Source organism: Marmota flaviventris, chromosome 2 (assembly GCF_047511675.1).
Source record: "Marmota flaviventris isolate mMarFla1 chromosome 2, mMarFla1.hap1, whole genome shotgun sequence".
Classification (NCBI taxonomy): Eukaryota; Metazoa; Chordata; class Mammalia; order Rodentia; family Sciuridae; genus Marmota; species Marmota flaviventris.
The window spans coordinates 178,872,362-178,893,757 of NC_092499.1; the positions used below are offsets into that span (position 1 = coordinate 178,872,362).

General features: G+C 41.5%; 1 protein-coding gene across 1 annotated transcript in view; it reads left to right on the plus strand.

The window, feature by feature from the left end:
• Positions 1 to 1,042: 1,042 nt before the first annotated feature.
• Mapre1 (microtubule associated protein RP/EB family member 1) overlaps positions 1,043 to 21,396 on the plus strand; it is a 29,549-nt gene continuing 9,195 nt past the window's right edge. The window contains exons 1-5 of the mRNA XM_027945240.2: positions 1,043 to 1,147; positions 7,571 to 7,694; positions 15,700 to 15,845; positions 17,495 to 17,702; positions 20,809 to 20,930. Of these exons, the coding sequence (XP_027801041.1) occupies positions 7,574 to 7,694; positions 15,700 to 15,845; positions 17,495 to 17,702; positions 20,809 to 20,930 (597 nt within the window). The 5' untranslated portion in view covers positions 1,043 to 1,147; positions 7,571 to 7,573. The remainder of the gene's footprint in view (positions 1,148 to 7,570; positions 7,695 to 15,699; positions 15,846 to 17,494; positions 17,703 to 20,808; positions 20,931 to 21,396) is intronic.

Here is a 21,396-nt window from a genome sequence, read left to right on the forward strand (position 1 = left end):
CCACAGAGACTACCAGTATGTACTGGAGGTTGGAATATCAAAAATGTTCCCAGGCGGGTTGATAAACAGCTCCCACCCCAGCTCCCCATTCTTCTCTGAACACTTGCTAGGCTTCAGCAACTAAGGGGTGAGACTTGTCCCAGAAGGCACCTTTAGGACTCTACTCCACGTAACACAAGTGCCATCACCCCTGCCGTATACTCCTCCTGCCTAGCACTGTATGATTTGAAATTAAATAGGGATTTCTGTCATTGTGTCCTCTTTGCCTCCTATTCCATACTAGAAACTTTAAGAGGTTAGAGACTACTTTTGATGTTTACGGAGCTCACCATCAAATCCCTAGGACCTTCTTAGGAAAAAGTAAATACTTGTTGAATTAACGAATAAAATTATATCTAGACAAAGAAACCAGCCCGAAGTCTGGATCAAGCTCTGTGATTCTGGGAAGTCAATTGGCCTCTCTGACCCTCAGTTTCCTCTCTGGTAAAGTGGTGTGATTCTTTCAGTAAAGTTTTAATGAGAATCCAGGTACAGGTACTGGACACGGCTGGAACAAAAATAGGAGGTTTGCGTCTGTGGATTTTATGGAAAGACACATAATAAAGGAAAAGACAAGTAATAAGAATAACTTCAAGTACTATTAGGAAGAAAATAAACCAGATATTTCAGAGACATTACAAACAGGGCGGCCACACACATGTCTCTGAGGTGAATTTCAAGATTTTCTCTAAGGCACGTACCAAGTATCTTCTCAATAATCCATTTTTGTAAAACTTCATTATAAAACCCATTTTCTTTTGGATAACGGAGAACATGTAACTCGACCCCGCCTTCTAGGCAGTCACACCTTGCCTGAGGCGGGACTTCATTGGCTGCAGCAGACCACGTGCTCCGTAGCTGCAATCGGCGCCCCGCCTCCTGGACCTTAACAGCTGTCGATCAAGGGCTGAGCTCCGCCCCCGGCGCGCGGCCGAGTCCCTCTCTATAAAAGGAGCCGGCTGGCGTGACGAGCCCTTACGTCGGCGCGTCACGGGCGGTGGGTGCGTGTGAGGTCATCGCGCGGGCGGGCGGGGTCGGGCGGTTTGAACGAGACGAAGACGGAACCGGAGCCGGGCGCGGGCAGTGGACGCGGTTCCGCCGAGAGCCGGTGAGGCGGCTAGCGGGAATAGGGCGGCGGCCATGGGGGTGGCCGGGTGAGCCACGGCAGGCAGGCACAAGCAGGCCTTGCGGGAGGCCGCTCCACACGGCAGTGCGGTTCAGGCCGGGTGGGGGAAGGGCGGGGCCGTGACCCGGAGCGCGCGGCCTGGGTTTAGGGGCGCGCGCTGTGCTCTGCTGGGGGCGGGGCCTCGGGCCGGAAGTGGGGGCTGCTCCTCCTCGGCTTGGGGGCTTCTGGGTCGCCGCCGAGGTGTGGAACTCGCGCGGTGGCGATCCGAGGTCCCTGGGCCGTGGACCCGGAGTGGGTGTGTGAGGGAGGTGGGCCTGCCGGGCGCTCTTGGAACCCGCAGAGCGCTAGGCGGTATTGCCTCTTGGGTGGGCTCGTTGTGGGGGTTCAGATGTGGCCTCGATTCCTTGCTCGGCGACCCCGGGCAGGTGCTGTAATGTCTGGGTTTCAGCTTCCTCATCTGTAAAACGTGCACAGTAATACAACGTACAGAAAGGGCTTTACATGGTGCTTGGCAAAAAGTAAGCCAGCTCCTTGTACTCCTTCCTTCAAGGGATATTTGTCGAGTGGCCCACTAGGTGCTGGGCATCGTGCTACACACCCGGGAGTAGGCAGGCAAAGACATGCTCTCCAGGAGTCTGCCTCGTGAGGAGAGAGCTAGGAAAAGAAAATGAATACATTGACAAGATAATTTCTGTAATTACTAGGAGGACAATGTAGGATGATATCACAGTGTATTTCCAGGTGGCCATTTCTTAGCTGCCCTGGGGTGCTACAGGGCAGAAACTGACCTCTGCTCCATTTTGGGGAGGAGGGTCCTGAAGCCCACTGAGGGAAGTTATTGCCAGACCTGGCCTCCACCTCTTTGATGGGACGACGGGAGAATAGTAATAAAGATGGATCTTTATTAATTGGCACTTGCTGTGTGCCAGGCATTGTGTTCAATGTTTGATGTGGCATTATTTCATTTATATTCACACTGTCTTTTAGAGAGCTTATTTATTGATTTTGATGCTGGGTGAATCCAGGGCTTCATGCATGCTAGGCAAGAGCTTTATCACTGAACTATGTCCCCAGCCACCTTCATTTTACAAATGAGTCTGAGACTCTGAGTAGTGAAGAGACTTGCCTATGCTGCTTGGCAAATGACTAAACCCGCACCTGTGGCTCCAGAATCCAGGCTCTTAACCTTTATTTCACACTTTTCTTGAATTTCTGAACTAGAAAGCCCATTTTGTTTAGATGGGCCTTTGGTTGTGGTGTGTCAGAGTGTGCATAGCAGTTTCTGACACAAGGGAAACTTGGCACCGGTGCGCTTTTCAGTTCAGTGTTTTCAGCTAGATTCTCATTTAATTCTCACCACCACTCTGTGTAAAAGAGTGTTTTACCCATTTTACAGATGAACCATTTGTAAAGTTTTTTTTTTCCTTGGATTTATTTAGTTTGGTGCTAGGGATTGAACCTCAGGTTGTATCAATGAACTACATCATTTTTATTTTTAATTTTTTTTAATTAGCTAGTCCTTTTTATTTTTGATCTAGAAATGGAGTCTTGCTAAGTTGTTGAGGCTGGCCTCTAGCTTATGATCCTTCTGCTTCAGCCTCTGAGTCACCACTGGTGGGGAAAGTGTTTTATCCAGCGTCACATAACTCTTTTTGGCACCTCCCTCCCGCTTTTTCTATAGGACACAGGGTTGTGCCTTGAGAGTAACTGGGTGCTCTTCAGCTAGCATAGAATTAGAACAAGTGATAGAACCTGCTAAGAGAGCTGCTGAAGGAAGAAAGAGGGGGGGAGAGAGAGCGAGAGAGCGTGCTGTGCTAGCTGGTTAGACAGGGGGGCTTTTTCATGGTGATCAAAACTTGGATTGAAGAGTTCTGGGAAGGTAAGGTTTGTGGGTAGTCTTGGGTCTTCCATTGAGGGCAGACAATGGGATTTTTTTTTTTTTTAATTTTAACTTAATTTTATTTTCTTAGTTATAGATGGACACAATGCCTTTATTTTTTTATGTGGTGCTGAGGATCGCACCCAGTGCCTCACATGTGCTAGGCAAGCACTCTTACCTCTGAGCTATAACCCCAGGGCCAGGCAATGGAATTTTTAATGAGGAAGAGCTAGAGGGAGCTATCGGTCTGAGAACTAGGCTATTTTGACTGCCTGGAAGAGCTGCTTAATTGCTCAAGTCAGTGAATGTTTATTGCACATCCACAGGGTGCCTAATCCTGTGTATTTAGTGTCTGAAGAGTTTGTGGAGCACATGGGACTAGCTATTAATCTACTGCTAATGAAAGAGTTTAAAATTATATGATGATGAAAGGCCACTAACCTTTTCTCAGCTGAGGTGTGGTCAGGAGACACGTGGCTTTATCAGCAGCTTAAATTTTATGGTAGCAATGCACAATACCCAGTGTACACATGAATGTCATCAAGATAGACTGCAAGTGCTCAGCCTGGGACCATGTTTTTTTGTTTGGATGTTTCTCTTTGGTATTTGATATTAGCATTTTGCACATAATATACATTCCATTGATTTGCTCAGGGATTTAAAACAGGAGACACTATCTGATTTGTGATTCAGGAAATTCTTTCTGGCTGCTGTGTAAGAACAGATTGAGACAGAGTAATTTGAAGACTTGACAGTGGATTTCCATGAGGGATGGTGGTAATGGGTCTCAGGTACTGTTTTTAGTACTGAAGATAATGTGTGAAACAGGGTGGCAGCCTTGGGTCATGTTTGTTGAATTCCTCTTATGTTTAATACAGTGGAGAGTATTTTATTTCTTATCTCATTTAAATTTCTCCCTGCATACTTGGGAAGTACTTTATCACTGAATCACATTCCCAAGCCAAAATAAATAAATAAATCTCCTTTTCAAATAGGTTGTTTTAAGTTACAAGATAATTGATGTACCTTGAGTTTCAGTAACTTGCACAAGATCACACAACTAATGAGAGATGGCCTCACATTAAAACCCAGGTTCTCCTGGTTTGAAATCATTGGCTCTGTGCATGGAGTGGATTGCTTTCTGATCCTTGCCTGACCTAGGAATGGTTCAGAAATGAAGAAATACTGCCAATCTAATGTGATGATTACAGCAGTCATAGAGGTTTGAATGAAGTGTTCTGGAAAAACAGGGATTAATTTCCAATGGAGTCAGGAACTAAATTGTTTGGCTCTCTTGCATAACATGTTTTTATCAGCTGATTTCGGGAATGTGAGAGTGTTGATGGATTGCTTTCTGAAAAAAAGTTTATGTAGATACTTTTTTCTCTTTGTCATTGCCCTGTACATCCTGACAGCAGGTAGCTTTTAGTAGCCCTCACTGTGTGCAAGGCTTTGTGTCAAGTACAGTTGGGATCTCTGAGGGCACAGAGCTGGTAAGTCATTTAACTCTCTAGACCCCATTCACCCCTGCATAAGGAGATTGGATGGGTGGATCCCTGACTATTCTTGCTCTCACATTCTGTGTGAGAATGTGGCTTACAAGGTAGATTACTGAAGAAGGTGGATGTGGGAAGTCCAACTCGTACTCTAGGTGAGGGAACGAGGTGCCACAAGAGAGCAAAAGGCTGAATTTGATGATAGTTCCAGATTGCTGTGAATCCCACCCCTCTTGCACCATTGGCAATGTTGATGTCTAACGAAATGAGGAAAACTATTAGTGTCAAGGTCACTATAAAATCTGTGTTACGGGGTATTCTCATGGTGACTGCCCAGGGGTTTCATTTAGATCTGAGTAGCCTGTCCTTATTCTTATACTGCATGAGTCTTCCCTCTCTGCTTCCTTTATCTCATATTGCTTGAGTCATACCTCCCTGCCTTCTCCTCTAGCAGCAGTTAAGGTGATCTTTTTCAGACTTTAATGAGATGAGACTTTGCCCTACTTAAAACTCAACAGTGGATTCATGTAACAGAATAAAGTCCGTATTCCTTACTGGGGTTGAAGAGCCCTAACATGATCTGGCCTCTTGACTTCTTTTCCCATTTGTGTTCCTGTTTTCCCTCTTGTTCATTAGGCTGTAGCATCATTCTTCCAGATGTGGTTGCTTCCTTCTGATTCTTAAGCTCTGCTGTCACTTCAGAGAGGCTTCCCCATCCATATTCCACAACCCACTTTGGCCAAGTGTTTGGTGTAAAATGAGATTTTTTGTGTTGGGTCATTGTCAGACTTCCCAGTACTCGAATGTCACCTCCTACAGACAGGCACATTGTCCCTCTTGCATGTCTGTTTTCAGGTTCCTAGAATAGTGCCCAGCCTGTGGTAGAGATCAGCAAAATATTTATTTTTGGTACTGGGGATTGAATACAGGGTTGTTTAATCATTGAACCATATCCCCAGCCCTTTTTTATTTTTTATTTTGAGACAGTTGCTTAGGGTCTGACTAAGTTGCTGAGGTTGGCCTGGAATCTTAAGATTCTCCTGCCTCGGCTTTCCCAGTCACTGGGATTACAGGTGTGCACCACTATGCCTGGCTTCAAGAAAATAATTTGTTGAATAGGTGATGGATGATTCAAATGGGACTCCTCGACGATGGTATCCACATTTATTAGTGTTTTATTTGTTTTGTTTTTTGATTTCGCAGTGCTGGGGATTGGACCCAGGGTCTCATACATGCTAGGCAAGTTCTCTACCACTAAGCTAGATCCCCAGCCATTTGTGTTTCAAGTGAGATTTATTACCTCAGTGTGGTGGTATGTGCCTATAAGTCCCTGCTACTTGGGAGGCTGAGGCGGGAGGATCACTTGAGCCCAGGAATTCAGGGCCAGCCTGGGCAATGTAGCAAGACTCTGTCTAAAAAAATAAAATAGTTATAATTAAATTCAATGAGATTTGTTGCTTTATGTTTATGTTTTGAATTTGAAAACCTGGCAGAAAGGTGAGGGCAATGTTTTCTGAGAGTGTGGCTGATGGGTCTGGGCATGCTTGGCTGCCAATCCCCAGGGCCTCCCTTTCTTCACTTATAAAATGAGGAAAGTGAAAAAAAACAAAAAACAAACAAACAAAAAAAACACAAAGTACGCGTATAAAGACATGAATTGGCGAGAACATACTTTACATACAAAGATATTAAAAATTGTGCTCTATATGTATAATAAGAATTGTAATGCATTTCTGCAGTCGTGTATTTAAAAAAATAAAGTCAATAAAAATAAAGAAAGAAAGAAAGAAAATGAGAATGAAGTGGATCTTGCAGAGGGTTGTCAGCAGAGAATTAGTATCAAGGACTCTTCACTTTTAAGATTGTCATTTGACATACCTTTATAGTATCTAGGTTATTGAAAATTATGAAAGTAGATATAGTCTTTAAAGACAATTTGGTAAGTATTGAAAATGGTAAAAAGAAGTAATGAAAGAAAACTGTAAGCATTTTGATGTCTTAATAAAATACTTGGACTGATGAGTGTGTGTGTTCATGGTGCTAGGGATTAATCCCAGGACCTCATGCATGCTAAGATTAGGATGCCCTCTCTGAACTACACTGGGACTGATGTCTTCTAAATATAGAGTTCTCTTTTTTTGGTAAATATTTATTTTTTAGTTGTAGTTGGACACAATATCTTTATTTTATTTTTACATGGTGCTCAGGATCGAACCCAGGGCCTCACACATGCTAGGCGAGCGCTCTATCACTGAGCCACAATCCAAGCCCAATGTAAGAGTTCTTGTTTGTGCACCAGCCTCCCTCCATAAAGCCCTTTCCCTTTATTTAGTGCCTTTTATAGTTAAAATTTTATATCAGTCTCCTTAAGATGGGATCTAAATTTTAGGCTGACTGGTGTTGGAAAGTTTATTTTAGGCCATTTTTGTTTGTTCACCAGGGATTAAACCCAGGTGCTTCAGAGCAACATCCCCTGTCTTTTGTTTTTGGGAGGGGGCATTAATAGGATTGAATTCAGGGTCACTTGACCACTGAACCACATCCCCAGCCCTATTTTGTATTGTATTTAGAGACAGGGTCTTACTAAGTTGCTTAATGCCTCACTTTGGCTGTGGTTGGCTCTGATCCTCCTGCCTTAGCCTCCCAAGCTACTGGGAATACAGGTGTGTGCCACTCTGCTCAGCCCTCAGTCCTTTTTATTTTTATTTTAAGATATCATCTTGCTTGGTTGCTGAGAATCGCATTAAATTGCTGAGGCTGACCTTGAACTTGTGATCCTCCTGCCTCAGCCTCCTGAGTTGAGATTACAGGTTATGTGCTACCTTGCTTGGCTTCTAAAGTCATTTATATACATGGAAGCCCAGGCTTATGACTGGAACACTAGTGTCTCTGGTTTGGCACCTTGGGGAAGAAGTTGAGGCTTACAAATTGGGTATTTTCTCAGGTTGATGCTGGGTGACTAGGAAAGGCTTTCCTTCACTTGCATGCCTACCATAATATGAGTCCTTCTCTTTTCTATGCATGTTGTAGAAGATGGCAGTGAACGTATACTCGACGTCAGTCACCAGTGATAACCTAAGTCGACATGACATGCTGGCCTGGATCAATGAGTCTCTGCAGTTGAATCTGACAAAGATTGAACAATTGTGCTCAGGTAAGAGAAATTCACTAGATCATTTTTCTAGGAATGCCTTTAGGTTCTTTGGGTGCACTCAGGCCTGTATCTGCCTACAGAGCCACACAGAGAAGCTGCCATTCCTTCCTGTCAGGCCTACCCTGCTTCCTCTTCTAAAAGGAGCTATGCTTAAATAGGCTATGCTTCTAGTCTGCATGTCTACCCTCTTCTGCTGCAGAGACTGCATTCTGTGACCTGGAGCTCTGCCTCAACTTCTGTCTATACTCTTGAACATCCAGATTTCAAATGTTTTGTTTGAGGACATTAATTGTAGTACTGTTGTAGGTTTTTTTTTTTGTGGTGCTGGAGATTGAATCCTGGGCCTTACTCATACATACTGAGTAAGTGCTCTACCACTGAACTACACCCCCAGTCTTCTAGTTTTATTAGTTTATTACTGGCATTTATTACTTATGGAAAACACATGACCAAAGTCAGGCAAATGCCATTTGAGCCTTTTTTTTTTTTTTTAAGTTGTAGATGGACACAAAACTTGATTTTTTTTTTTTTTTAATTTTTTAATATTTATTTCTTAGTTTTCGGCGGACACAACATCTTTGTATGTGGTGCTGAAGATCGAACCTGGGCCGCACGCATGCCAGGCGATCGCGCTACCTCTTGAGCCACATCCCCAGCCCACAAAACTTGATTTTATTGAACCCAGTTCTTCATATGTGTTAGGCAACTGCTCTACCACTGGGCTGCACCACCAGTTCCTTTAGCCAGTTTTAATAGAACTGCAATTTGGTAGAGAGGTAATGATTTTAAAGCAAGAATAAAAATGTGGTCCGTTTCTGTATGTGCTGACTGTATAACATTTAGAAAACTAGTAACCAAATAAAAAATACCTAAAATTCCATTTTCCAGGAAAGCCACTAGTTGGATCCTTTCTGTCACATTTCTGTGTATAATTTGTGTATGTGTGTATCCCAAGTTTTTGCAAATTTAATATTATATTGTGCATATTCTCCAGTATCATTAATTTAGAAATACTACTTTGAACGGCTGTATACTTTTTTTTGTTGGTACTGGAGATGGAACCCAGAGCTTTGTGCATGCTAGGCAAGCACTCCTATCATTGAGCTATATCTCCAGCCCTTTTTGTTTTGAGACGAGAGCTTGCTAAGTTGCCCAGGCTAGTCTTGAACTTGTGATCCTCCTGCCTCAGCTGACCAAGCCACTGGGATTATAGGCATGCATCACCTTGTCCAGCTCCTTTATGGACTTCTCTCTCATTTCTTGAGAGTTCTGCTGACTATTTCTGAGTTCTAACATAGTAAAGAACATGTCAGGCTTATTAAAATTGGATTTTCCACCAATAGGAGATGATATCAGAAATATGCCAGAAAAAGGATGGGATATGTGTCCTACTAGTACTTAAATTCGTGCCTTGGGGGTGGGCATGTAGCTTAGTGGTAGAGCACTTGCCTAGCATAAATAAGGTCCTGGGTTTATCTCTAGCACCACTCCCCCCCCCCCAAAAAAAAAAATTGTGGGATAGATAATCAGAAACCCTCTGTCTCTCCTAGTAATAAGAACAGTAATCATTTACTTGAACACTTGTATGCCAGGGTAATTTAAATGCTTTTGAAACCTTTCCATTTATTTCTCACTGTACTTTGATGAGGTAGGTATGGTTGCTCTCTGTGATGAAAAAGATGGTTTAGAGAAGTAACAAGACCAGCTTTGTACAGCTAAGAACAGAATTGGGATCTGAACCTTTGTCTAAATCAAGAACCTATATTCTTCAACCCCTATATCCTAGTTGCTCTTTGAACTTTCTCTTTATTAACAGGTGCCATTTGGATTGTTTAAAATTACTGCTGTTTCTGATTTTTGTTTTCCTCCCAAGTTCATTTTCTGTATTTCCTCTGCATCGTACCACTCCCAGGACCTACTCTTGGTCTTAGTTTCATTTGCTAATTTCCCCTGTGAGGTTTAATCTCTCTCTCTTTTTTTTAATATTTATTTTTTAGTTGGACACCATATCTTTGTTCATTTATTTTTATGTGGTGCTGAGGATCGAACCCAGGGCCTCGCATGTGCTGGGCGAGCGCTCTTTCACCGAGCCACAACCCCAGCCCCTAATCTCTATCTTACGGTCAGAGGGAGGTTACCAGTGAAGTGGTTCCCAAGAATTATGTTTGTTAAACATTAATTACTTTGCTAGTTGTAGACAACAGTTTTTAGCCTTAGATTTGTGTTGCTTTTCTCCTATTTTTTGTTAAGTTTCCAGAGTATTCATGCCCCCATTTGTTTGAGACTTTTAAAACACTTGTTTGCCTCATGATCTGTGACTGATGTGGAGATGAGGTCATCCTTGTTCTCATTAGAGACAGCTTTTTTTTACTAGCAGTTTCTCCCTAAACTTAAACTTATAGACTTCTTTCTATAAATACCTTGCAAAGTATATCTCACTTAGTTAATTGGAAAATGCATTCTTTTTTCATGTGTAGATAAATTGAAATGTGCCAGTCTAGCCACAGGTCCTTCAGCCAGGGAGATGTCATTTACAGGCCTGGGCATGTAAAGATGCTCCAGTCTACCTTGAGCCATGTGACTTTGGACAAGTTCTGTTATGTTCTAGTTCCTTATTTGCAAACTTGGACAGTAGTACCTGGCCTGGCCCGGCCCACCTGTTTGGTTGTTATTGAGAGTCCCCTGTAATAATAGCTCTTAGGTATTGATTCTGTGTCACACCCTGGAGATGAGTGCAGATCTCTGAGAGGGCACATCTTCATTTATAGGCGGGAAGATTGCCCATGAGGCATAGCTTGTGCATTCCAGATCCTTGTTTTCAATCTATATGTTTCTGACTATCCAACCCACATGCTTTCTACTGCCTTACATATTATGTCTTTTTTTTTTTTTTTTTTTGGTATTAGGGATTGAACCTATGAGTGCTTAACCACTGAGCCACATTCTCTGCCTTTTTTGAGACAGGGTCTTGCTGAGTTGCCAAGGCTGGCTTGAATTTGTGATCCTCCTGCCTCAGTCTTCTGAGCTGCTGGGATGTAGGCATGAGCCCCAGCGCCCAGCTACATGTTATGTCTTAAAGAAGCATTTGGAAGAGAATTAGCCAGATTTAAATTTCATGTAATTAATTACAATGACATTGTTTCACTGTAGAATATGTGAGGTGTTTCAATTTTACATGATGCCTGCCACTTTTCTTATCTGAGATAAAGTACTTTTCCCTGTTAGAAAATGGTAAGTGCAGGGTACTTCTGTGTTTTGTAAATAAGGTTACTCATTCATAAATAGTCTTCCTCTTGAAAGCCATGTAGGATCTCTCTTAGAGTATGGTGCATTTTGTTTCATGTTGATGTTTTGAAAACTGGATCTTGCTTCTAGTGTGAGAAACAGGATGAGCTGTAAACACTGCCCTGAAGATGGCCTGCTACCAGGGTTTGGAATCAGGGAAGGGGAGACTCCTCAACTCTTCATGCTTTCTGAGACCCAAGGGAGATCCTCAGCTGTTCTTACTGGTGCCTCATCCTTCCTGGTCTTATAACTAACAAACACATGATCAAGTAGACCAGAATTCTCCAAGCTTAAAAAGTAGGAAGTTTTCCCTTGAATGTAAGAAAAAAACAGATTTACTGTTCTGTCAACTCCCTACTTTGGAGACCCAGTTGTCAAGTATTTTGGAAAGAGTGATCAAGGAAAAAATCTGACCACAGAGAATGATTTTGATGGGGAATTGCTTTTGTCAGAAAGAGATTGCTGTTTGCATTTTGGCAGTCGTAACTCTGTCCTCCCAATTCCATTCCATGTCAGACTGTAATGCATTTTTCTCAAAGATCCTGCATGTTGCTTTGTACACAGAGGGACCTCACTAAATGTTCTCCATTCTCCTCTCCGTATTCTCCCTCCCTACCTCGCCTCCTTCATAGTTCTTGTTCTGCAAAAAATAAGAGGGGTATATAAGCTTCCTTTTCTTCCAGTTTATTGTGTGGCCCTGATGGCCGTTGAGTTCATATAAGGCAGCTGTCAGTCTTATTTATGCTGCCTGTTAATGGCCTTGGCCTTCTACTCTGACCAAGCCATTAACCAGGCCTCCCCTGCTGCCTTCTGGTCTGGTATTGCTGTCTGGTATATTTTTTCCTACCTCTCTTATTACCTAAATCCTAGCTTTGTATTCTCCTCAAGGTGGCTTCCTTTTCCAAGTACTATTCATTTAAGGACATGATTCTACTTTACTCCTAGTGTTTAAGTAACATCTTTTGAAGCTAATTACAAATTCTCTTTGTCTTCTGAAGGATCTTTGAGATCTACCCCCTTTCCCATTAGCTCACTGCTGCTACAGTGGCTTCCTAAAAGGATACTGGGTTCCTTCTAACTTCCCTACCCGCCTCCTCCTCTTACACTGCATCAGTCTGCAGCCTTTCTTTTTTGAGGGGTGGGGGGGTGGGTGGGTACCAGGGATGAATCCAGGGGTGCTTGACTACTGAGCTACATTCGTAGCCCTTTTTATTTTTAAATTTTATGTATGTATGTATGTATGTACTGTATGTGTTTGTATAAGCAAAAATGGCTGTTTACCTGTATGCTGAGCGTATGGGTTCTCTCCTTTGATAGCGTGTTTAATTACTCTGTCCTAAGCTCGGCACAGTGGGACATGCCTCCAATCCTAGCTGCTCAGGAGGCTGAGGCAGGAGGATTGCAAGTTCAAAGCTAGCCTCAGCAATTTAACAAACCCCTAAGCAACTTAGTGAGACCCTATCTCAATATAAAAAAAAATAGAAAGGGCTGGGGATGTAGTTCAGTGGTTAAATGACTCTGGGTTCAATCCCTGGTACCCTCCCACCCACCTCCCCTGCAAAAAAAAAAAAAAAATAGCACAGTGGTTTTGGATTTTTTTTTTTTTTTTTATCTCAGAAGCCACTGTATTTTCTTTTATGGCTATGTGATATTGTGATTTCTTTGTGTCAGTCTTCTATTGATGGAATGGATATTTAGTTTATTTCTAGTCTATTGCCCTTGGAAAACCATTGCTGTAATTGACGTATAAGCACACATGTGTTGTACAACTTTATTGCCTATTTTAAAACCAAAATTGTATTTTTCCCATGTTGAAATACCCTGAGCTTGAATTTTAATGTTTTTATTAATGACTCCTCACAGCCCTCTCTTTCCAGATTTTATTCATCATTTAAGATGACTCAAGTTTCACCTACTCCATGAAGCCTTGAACACTTTCAATTTAATAGTCATGTGTGTTTCCTGTATGTTAATATTAAAGCGTTGAAAGTTCTTAAACTTTGGTCTTCTGATAGGTGAGCATCTATTTTGTGCAGACTATTGGCTGCAGCTTTCATTTAACTCCCCTGACCTGAAAAGGTTGAGCCAGTGCACTTGAGATAAGCAAGCGTTTGACACTGGTGCACATCCTGCTCTTGTGTTGTGGTTTTTGCTTGTAGCACAGGGCCTGTTAAAATGGCGCTGTGGCAGTCAGTGCCATGATATATCCTACACTCTGTGAGTCCTTGAGCCATCGATTATGTGGGCCTGTACTTATTTTGCAGATTGATGGGCCAGAGGCACCAAAGTGAAATCTTCTTCTAGTCCGCTTGTGTTGTCAGCATTTGCCCTTGTCTTGGTCACATTGTCATTAAGTCAGAGACTGGAAGGAAGGCCCCTTTTACACATAGTTGAGACATAGACCAGGAGTTTTCAACTCTTCCTGTAAAAAGCATTGATGAGCTTTTTTCTTTAACAAATTTAACCTTTTTTTTGGTACCGGGGATTGAACTCAGGGGCACTCAACCACTGAGCCACATCCCCAGCCCTCTTTTGTATATTAGAGATAGGGTCTCACTGAATTGCTTAGCGCCTGGCCATTACAGAGGCTGGCTTTGAACTCGTGATCCTCCTGCCTCAGCCTCCTCAGAAGCTGGGATTACAGCCGTGCACCACTGCGCCTGGCAGAAATTTAACCTTTTTTTGTATTCTTATTATAAAAATAATATTCTCTGTAGTATATAGCTAAATATTGAAAAACTATAATGCATTCTACATCATCCCTCATGGTCATTATTGACCATTTTTACTCTACTAAACAAATTCCTATGGCTTCATTTAATACTTTGTTTTCTTGGTTTTTGTGTGCATATGTATTAAGATATTTTTACACTTATAAAGATACCTTATGGTTATGTTTTTCTGTCTTGCGTATTCATTAAATGTTGTATCTTGAGGTCCCCCCCCCCAAAGTGAACAAACATAGTTTGAATGTTTGCATGAAATTCTGCGAGTACCACATATTGTGGCTCATGCCTGGGGATGCTGAGGTAAGAGAAAAGTTTTGGGATTTATAGGTTCCCTTTACAACTTTTTGTTAATTGTGGCCCAGCTACTAGGGATGCTGAGGTAAGAGAATTGGAAGTTCCAGACCAACCTGGGCAAATCAGTGAGATACGGTCTCAAAATAAAAAGGGCTGGGGATGTAACTTCGTGGTAGAGCTGGGTTCAGTACTCAATAATGGGGAACAAATTTTTGTTAGGATTTTATGCTAAAAGTTATGTAGTTGATCTTACTGTGAGAAGTACGGTACTTAACAGTTTTTACTCTGGTGAATACAGTTATAATCAGTTTTATACATAAATCTTTGTCCTTTAATTTTTTTTTTTTTTTTTTTTTCTTTTTTGGTACTGGGAATTGAGCCCAGGGGTGCTTAATCACTGAGCTCCATCCCAACCTTTTTTATTTTCTTTGCTTGTTTTTGGTACTGGGGATTGAACCCAGAGGTGCTTTGCCACAGAGATATATTCCCAGCTCTTTTTTTTGTTTTGTTTTTAATCTTTATTTGTTTATTTTTTTATGTGGTGCCAGCATCAAACCCAATGCCTCATGCATGCTAGGTAAGCGCCCTACCACTGAGCCACAACCCTGGCCCATCCCCAGCTCTTTTTATTTTGAGACAGGGTCTTTTAGATTACTGAGGCTGGCCTTGAACTTGCAGTCCTCCTGCATTAGCCTTCTGAATTACAGGCGTGTACCAGCCCATTTTTATGTTTTATTTTGAGACAAGGCCTTACTGAGGGCCAGCTAAGTTGCTGAGGCTGGCTTTGAACTTGCAATCCTCCTACTTCAGCCTCTGTTGGAGCTAGGATTACACGGTGCACCACTGTTCCCTGCTAGGAATTGTTTCTTTACTCAGCTCTACTGTGTCCTGTGAAGGCCTCTGGTGATACGGAAAAGAATTGAGGTTACTTGGATGTGGGTTGGTCTCTGGCTTCTGTAGTTTTGAGTCACAGTTTTCGGATATCAGTTTAAATTTTTTTTTCCAACCTTTCTTTTTCTTCGGTGCTGAGGATTGAACCCAGGGGTGCTTAACCACTGAGGTACATCCCCAGCCCTTTTCATTTTTAATTTTGAGACAGAGTCTCCATAAGTTGCTGAGGCTGGCTTCAAACTTGGGCTTCTCCTGCCTCAGCCTCTTTAATTGCTGAAGTTACAGATGTGTACCACTGTGCCTGCTGTCATCATGATTTCTAATAAGAAATAGGAGATTTAAAATTTCATAGATATTCTTTTTCTTCTTGTTAATAGGCTTCCAAATTGCAACTGTGTTGTGGAATTTATCAGGTAAAACCAGTGTTGTTAATAGATTTTTAAAAATTGACTTTGAACTCAAGAAGTAATGAAGCTTTTAGGTTTTTTGGGGGAGAGTACCTGGGATTGAATCCAGAGACATTTAACCACTGAGCCACCCCAGCCCTTTTTGATTTTTTTATTTTGAGACAGGATCTTGCTAAGTTGTTTAGGGCCTCATTAAATTGCTGAGGCTGGCCGTGAACACAGTTCTCCTACTTCAGCCACTTGCCTCAGCCTCCCAGGTTGTTTGATTATATAGGTGTTTGCCACTCTGGTGAAGTTTTGGGATTTATAGGTTCCCTTTACAACTTTTTGTTAAGTTGTATTTGGGAAAAAGTTCACGTTTGTGGTGTTTATGGCCTTTTTGTTTTGTTGTTCATTCAGGAGCTGCCTATTGTCAGTTTATGGACATGCTATTCCCGGGCTCTGTTGCCTTGAAGAAAGTGAAATTCCAAGCTAAGCTAGAACATGAATATATCCAGAACTTCAAAATACTACAAGCAGGTTTTAAGAGGATGGGAGTTGACAAAGTAAGTAAATTTTATTCCTTTGTTTAGATTATTTTTTTAACTAATGATTATTACTAAAGATACTTACGGTAGCCCATGACTTTTGGTGTTTTCTTTTTCTTTTCCCAATTTATATAGCTATCTTTTCTCTACTTAACATAATTTATAGAGAGCGAAGTTTCCCTGTACTGTCCTACCTCTACATTGCCGTCTTCTGTCTTCATTATCTGTGAATGTAGTAACTATTTGGAAGCATCAACATATATATATATTTTGGGGGTGGGGTGGGGTGGGTACGGGGGGTACTTGACCACTGAGCCACATCCCCAGCCCTATTTTGTATTTTATTTAGAAACAGACTCTCAATGAATTACTTAGTGCAATCCTCCTGCCTCAGCCTCTTCAGCAACTGGGATTCCAGGCATGCACCACTGGGCCTGGCCAACGTATATATTTGTTTATAATGATTTAAAAAAAAAACGTTTTTGTAAATTCTCTAGTAGTTTAATCTCTGGATTTACTTCTGTAAAGCATTGTATATGAATAAGTAGTTTCAATAGAGAAGATTCTAGAAATATTTCCTTTTTATGCAGAGGCTGAGGAGGATCCCTGGGGAGTGCTGGGAAGTCCCTGCTGTCTCAAGGTTATTTGATGGTACCAGAAACGGTCCACCAGATTTCATTAGCTCAAGCATATAATAGATTGCAAAATTAAGGAGTTAGCAGATTTATCTTTTAAAGCCATTTTTAGGAGTATAACTTTTGTTCAGTAAAACTTATAATACCCCCTAAGTATCTTGCTGGTATATCTTTATATCTTTTTTTTTTTTTTTTTTTTTTTAAGAGAGAGAGAATTTTTTAGTATTTAGTTTTTAGTTTCAGCAGACACAACATCTTTGTTTGTATGTGATGCTGAGGATCGAACCCGGGCCACACTCATGCCAGGCGAGCACGTTGCCGCTTGAGCCACATCCCTAGCCCTATATCTGTTTTTTATTTATTTTGAAATCAGTCTTAATAATTATTTCTTTCATTTGTGTATATTATATAAAATAAGCATTTATAAGAGCATCATGTAGTTCCTAGGCATGATTTAAATAGTTGTAGCTTATACACAATAATTTTTCTATTTTTTATGGAATTATATATGTACTCATACGTGTGTGTATGTGAGAGTGTGTGGTGTGTGTGTGTGTGTGCGTGTGTGTGTGTATGAGAGTTTGTATTGGGTGTTTTTGGTGGTGCTGGGGATTGATCCTACGTTCCCACATCCCTAGCCCTTTTGAAAACAAACTGAACAAAACTTGGCTGGTAAACTTACAGGGGCTTAGCATCAAGTTCTCTAAAAAATTTTATGTTTTGGTACTGAGGATTGAACCCAAGGGTGCTTAACCAGTGAGTCACATCCTCAGCGTATTTTGTATCTTATTTTGAGATAGGGTCTTGCTAAGTTGCTTTAGGGCTTCGCTAAGTGCAGAGGGTAGCCTTGAACTTGGAATCCTCCTGCCTTAGCCCTCCGAGTTGCTGGGATTACAGGTGTGTACCACCAGGCCCAGCTCTAAAATATTATTTTTCTTCCCTTTGGCAGAACTTTGTACTGATTTGAGGCATGGACAGATTGAGTGCCAAAAGCTTCACTTTGGGCTAAACAGTCTTGGTTTTTCTTTGCAGATAATTCCTGTGGATAAATTAGTAAAAGGAAAATTTCAGGATAATTTTGAGTTCGTGCAGTGGTTCAAGAAGTTTTTTGATGCAAACTATGATGGAAAAGACTATGACCCTGTAGCTGCCAGACAAGGTCAAGAAACCGCGGTTGCTCCCTCTCTTGTTGCTCCAGCTCTGAATAAACCGAAGAAACCTCTCAGCTCGAGCAGTGCAGGTAAGCAAACAACCTCCAGACATCATTTCCAAATAATAATAGTATTCCAGATATTCATTCATTTGATATCGAACCAGGTTTTTAAAAATTTTATTTATTTATTTATTTTTTATTTTTTGGCAGTACTGGGCATTGAACCCAGGGATGCTCTATCACTGAGCTGTATCCCCAGACCCCCCACCCCCACCCCCTTTTTTTTTTTTTTTAAACTTTGAGACAGGGTCTTGCTAAGTCGCCAAGACTTGTCTTAAATTTGTAGTCCCTTTACCTTCTCCCAAGATTATCTAGGGATTATAGGTGTGCACACCTGGATCTCAATTAGAATTTTTAAGTAAACATAGGCTTGAGAATCTTCTAAAGCATAATCCCTGGCATGTGACAAGAGCATTGATTCTGCCTTGAGGCAAATTGTGTTTGTTCTGTGCAACCCTGTGTGAGCCCCTTCACTTCTTCCCCATAGTTTCTTCCTCTATAAAATGGGAAGTTTAGTCCTTGGCCAGAGGCTGTTTTTGAGACCTGAACAAATTACTTTATGTTATTATGTGAAAGCTCTTCAGTTGTGTGGAATAGAAACCCTCAGCTCACATAAGAGAGTTTTATCTATGTGGGGAAAACTCAGGCATTTCACAGAGCTTCCCAGGCATGTTACAATCTGAGTTCCTGAATTTCTAGCACCCAAAGGAGCCTTCTAGGTTGTGGGTTGTCGTAGGCTGTTTTCATCATCCTGCTGGCTAGTCTATAGTTTTGTGCTTACTCCTGACTTCCCTGCTTCCTGAGGGCTTGAACTCTGAGTGGCTGTAGCTTGCTCTGATACATAGTCTGGGAGGCAGTGGGAGGGGCTTTTTAAGAGATTTCTGAAGATGGTATTAGCTGATAGGTTTCCCAAGATGTTTTGCAGTAGTATATACACAGATTATATGTATTTGTTGGGGCATGTTATATGTTTTACAGGTGCTTCATTCCTCCTTTTCCAGAAGATGACAAGAATATTAAGATCCCACAGTATCTTGAGAGAGTCTGATCATCCGGTAGAGAGGATAGATTAAGTACTTTTAAAATAGCTTTAGTTGACATATAGTTCACATGCTATATATTTCACTTGTTTAAAATGTTTAAATTTTTTTTTTTTTTTAAAGTACATTTGAAGAGTTGTGACTGGGTGCAGTGACACAATGCCAGTAATCCAGCTACTTGGGAGGCTGAGCCAGGAGGATTGTAAATTCCAAATTCAGCCTGGGTTATTTAGTGAAACCCTGTCTGACAATAAAATAAAAAGGGCTGGGGTTATATCACAGTCGTAGAGTTCCCTTGGGTTCAATCTCCAGTACTACCAAAAAAAAAAAAAAAAAAGTCATGTAACCATTATAGCAGACAATTGTAGATGATATTTATCACCCCAAACAGAAACATTCTGTGTTCCTAATAGTAGTCACTTTTCATTTCCCAGCTCTTCTGCCTTCCCCCAAGCCCTAGGCAGCCCCTGATCTACTTTCTGTTTATTGTTTTGCTTGTTCTGGACATTTTGTGTAAATGAAACTATAGAATATGTGGTCTTTGTGTCTGGCCTTTTTTTTTTTTTCCCCCCAGTGGTCCTGGGGATTGAACCCAGGGCCTTGTGCATGTGTGGCAAGCACTCAACCAGCTGAGCTATACCCCCAGCCCATGTCTGGGCTTTTTCATTTAGCATGTTTTCAGGGTTCATCTATGCTATAGCATTTATCAGTACTTCATTCTTTTTTATTGTAGAATAATATTCTGTTATATGATTGTACCTCATTTATTTGTCAGCTGATGGTCATTTGAGTTGTTTCTACTTTTTGGCTATTGTGAGTAATGCTGCTGTCAAGATTCATGTATAGTTCTTTGTGTGGACATGTTCTCATTTCTCTTGGGTTTATATCCAAGAGTATATATCTTGGAGCAGAATTCCTGGGCCATATGGTAACTATACTTAACTTTTTGTAGAGCTGCCTGCTTTCTAAAATGGCTGAACTATGTACAGTACCATCAGCAGTATATGAGGTTTCCAATTTCCCCAGATACTGCATGCTTTTATTCTTCAGCTGTACAGAATGGGCACCTGCTTAGGTTACCTTGTGTATTTCATATTTCAGGTGTTGCTGACAATTGAGAGGAGACTTGAAGTAAACATTTAGTTTTCAGGATAAACATTGTAGAGAGAGCCATCCAGAGGAAATGCCCGTTACTGTGGGCAAAAGCCTGTGTGGGGTATCAGGAAGATTAGATATTTCTAGGCCTGGTGTAATGTTATAGAATAATTGCTAAATGAATAAGTAAAATCACGAATAAGATATTGAGGTAACTCATTCTGGATTATTTTAGCTTGTAGACAGGTTAATGTATTATTACATTGTCTGTGTTTGGCTATAAATACTCAGAGAAGTCTGTAAATTCTCATCAGTGAGAAACATTTCTCTTCTGACCCTTCTGAGTGTCTTCTAGGAGGTGGGCAGAGATAGAGGTTTGAAGTCATAATGGTAAGAATAGGCTCTGCCATTCTTACAGACTTCTTTCTCTTAATCCAAGAAGTTTGAGGATCTAGTTTTGCAGATGGGGAGCAGAGGATATACAGCTGTAGGTGGGGTTGTGATGTATTGGTGTGAAGTTTGCCTTTGGTCCACGAAACTGTCCTGTTTGTGGATTTGGTTAGAGCTGGGGTAAGGTAGATTGTCTGTATGCACCAGAACTACTGTGCCTCTTTCAGATGACTCTCTTGTTAACACAGCAGAGAAAAGACCTCACTGGATTTGTTCTAAGCATGACAGAGTGTGGCTAAAATTGATACTTAACTATGCTGTCAGAATAAAAACAACTTTAGGCAAATGTAGGGCGTGTCCTACATGTGGGGCTCCTTAACGTTGGTCCCCTTCACTGAATGTCTTTTGTTGTCCTGTGAACTTGTATTTTAAAATTTTCCTCTTAGGGGCTGAGGCTGTAGCTCAGTGGCAGAGCGCTTGCCTAGCAAGTGTGAGGCACTGGTTCAAGCCACAATGCCACATAAAAAAATAAATTATATGTTTCCCTCTAAAACTAAAAAAAATATTAAAAAAAATTTTCCTATTAAAAATGTCTAATCCTCTCTCAGCCCCACAGAGACCCATTTCAACACAGAGAACTACTGCGGCTCCTAAGGCTGGCCCAGGGGTGGTGCGAAAGAATCCTGGTGTAGGCAATGGCGATGATGAAGCAGCTGAATTGATGCAGCAGGTGGGTGCTTCCTGTGTCCACAGTGTGAGTCACTCTGGGGCTTCCTTGCTGCAGTGAGGGGAAGCTTGTCTTGCTTGCAAGGGCGGTCTTCCTGAGGTGAGGGAGCACTTTGACTGCAATGTGGGGAGCAAGATTGGGTGAGGGTGGAGAAAGAGTCAGGCATTTTTGTGCTTTCTTGGTGTGATAGAAACCTGTGTTGGAAACGAACTCTTAAAGAAGAACCCTGTTGGATATTTCTGGTGTCTCTTAGGATTCTCTGGGATTCAGAGAGTGAAAGATAAAGGGGAATTACTTTCTGGAGATTGGAATTAAGCGTAAAATTGGTATGACAGGGCTATTGCTCTTCAGATTCTGTTTGTAACAGTACAGTGATTTGGAAATATCTTCAGGTTAAATGTCCTTAAGGTACTTGTCAGAGGTTTCTGTGGATCAGAACAAATTTTAGCCTTTTAAACATTCTCTTATG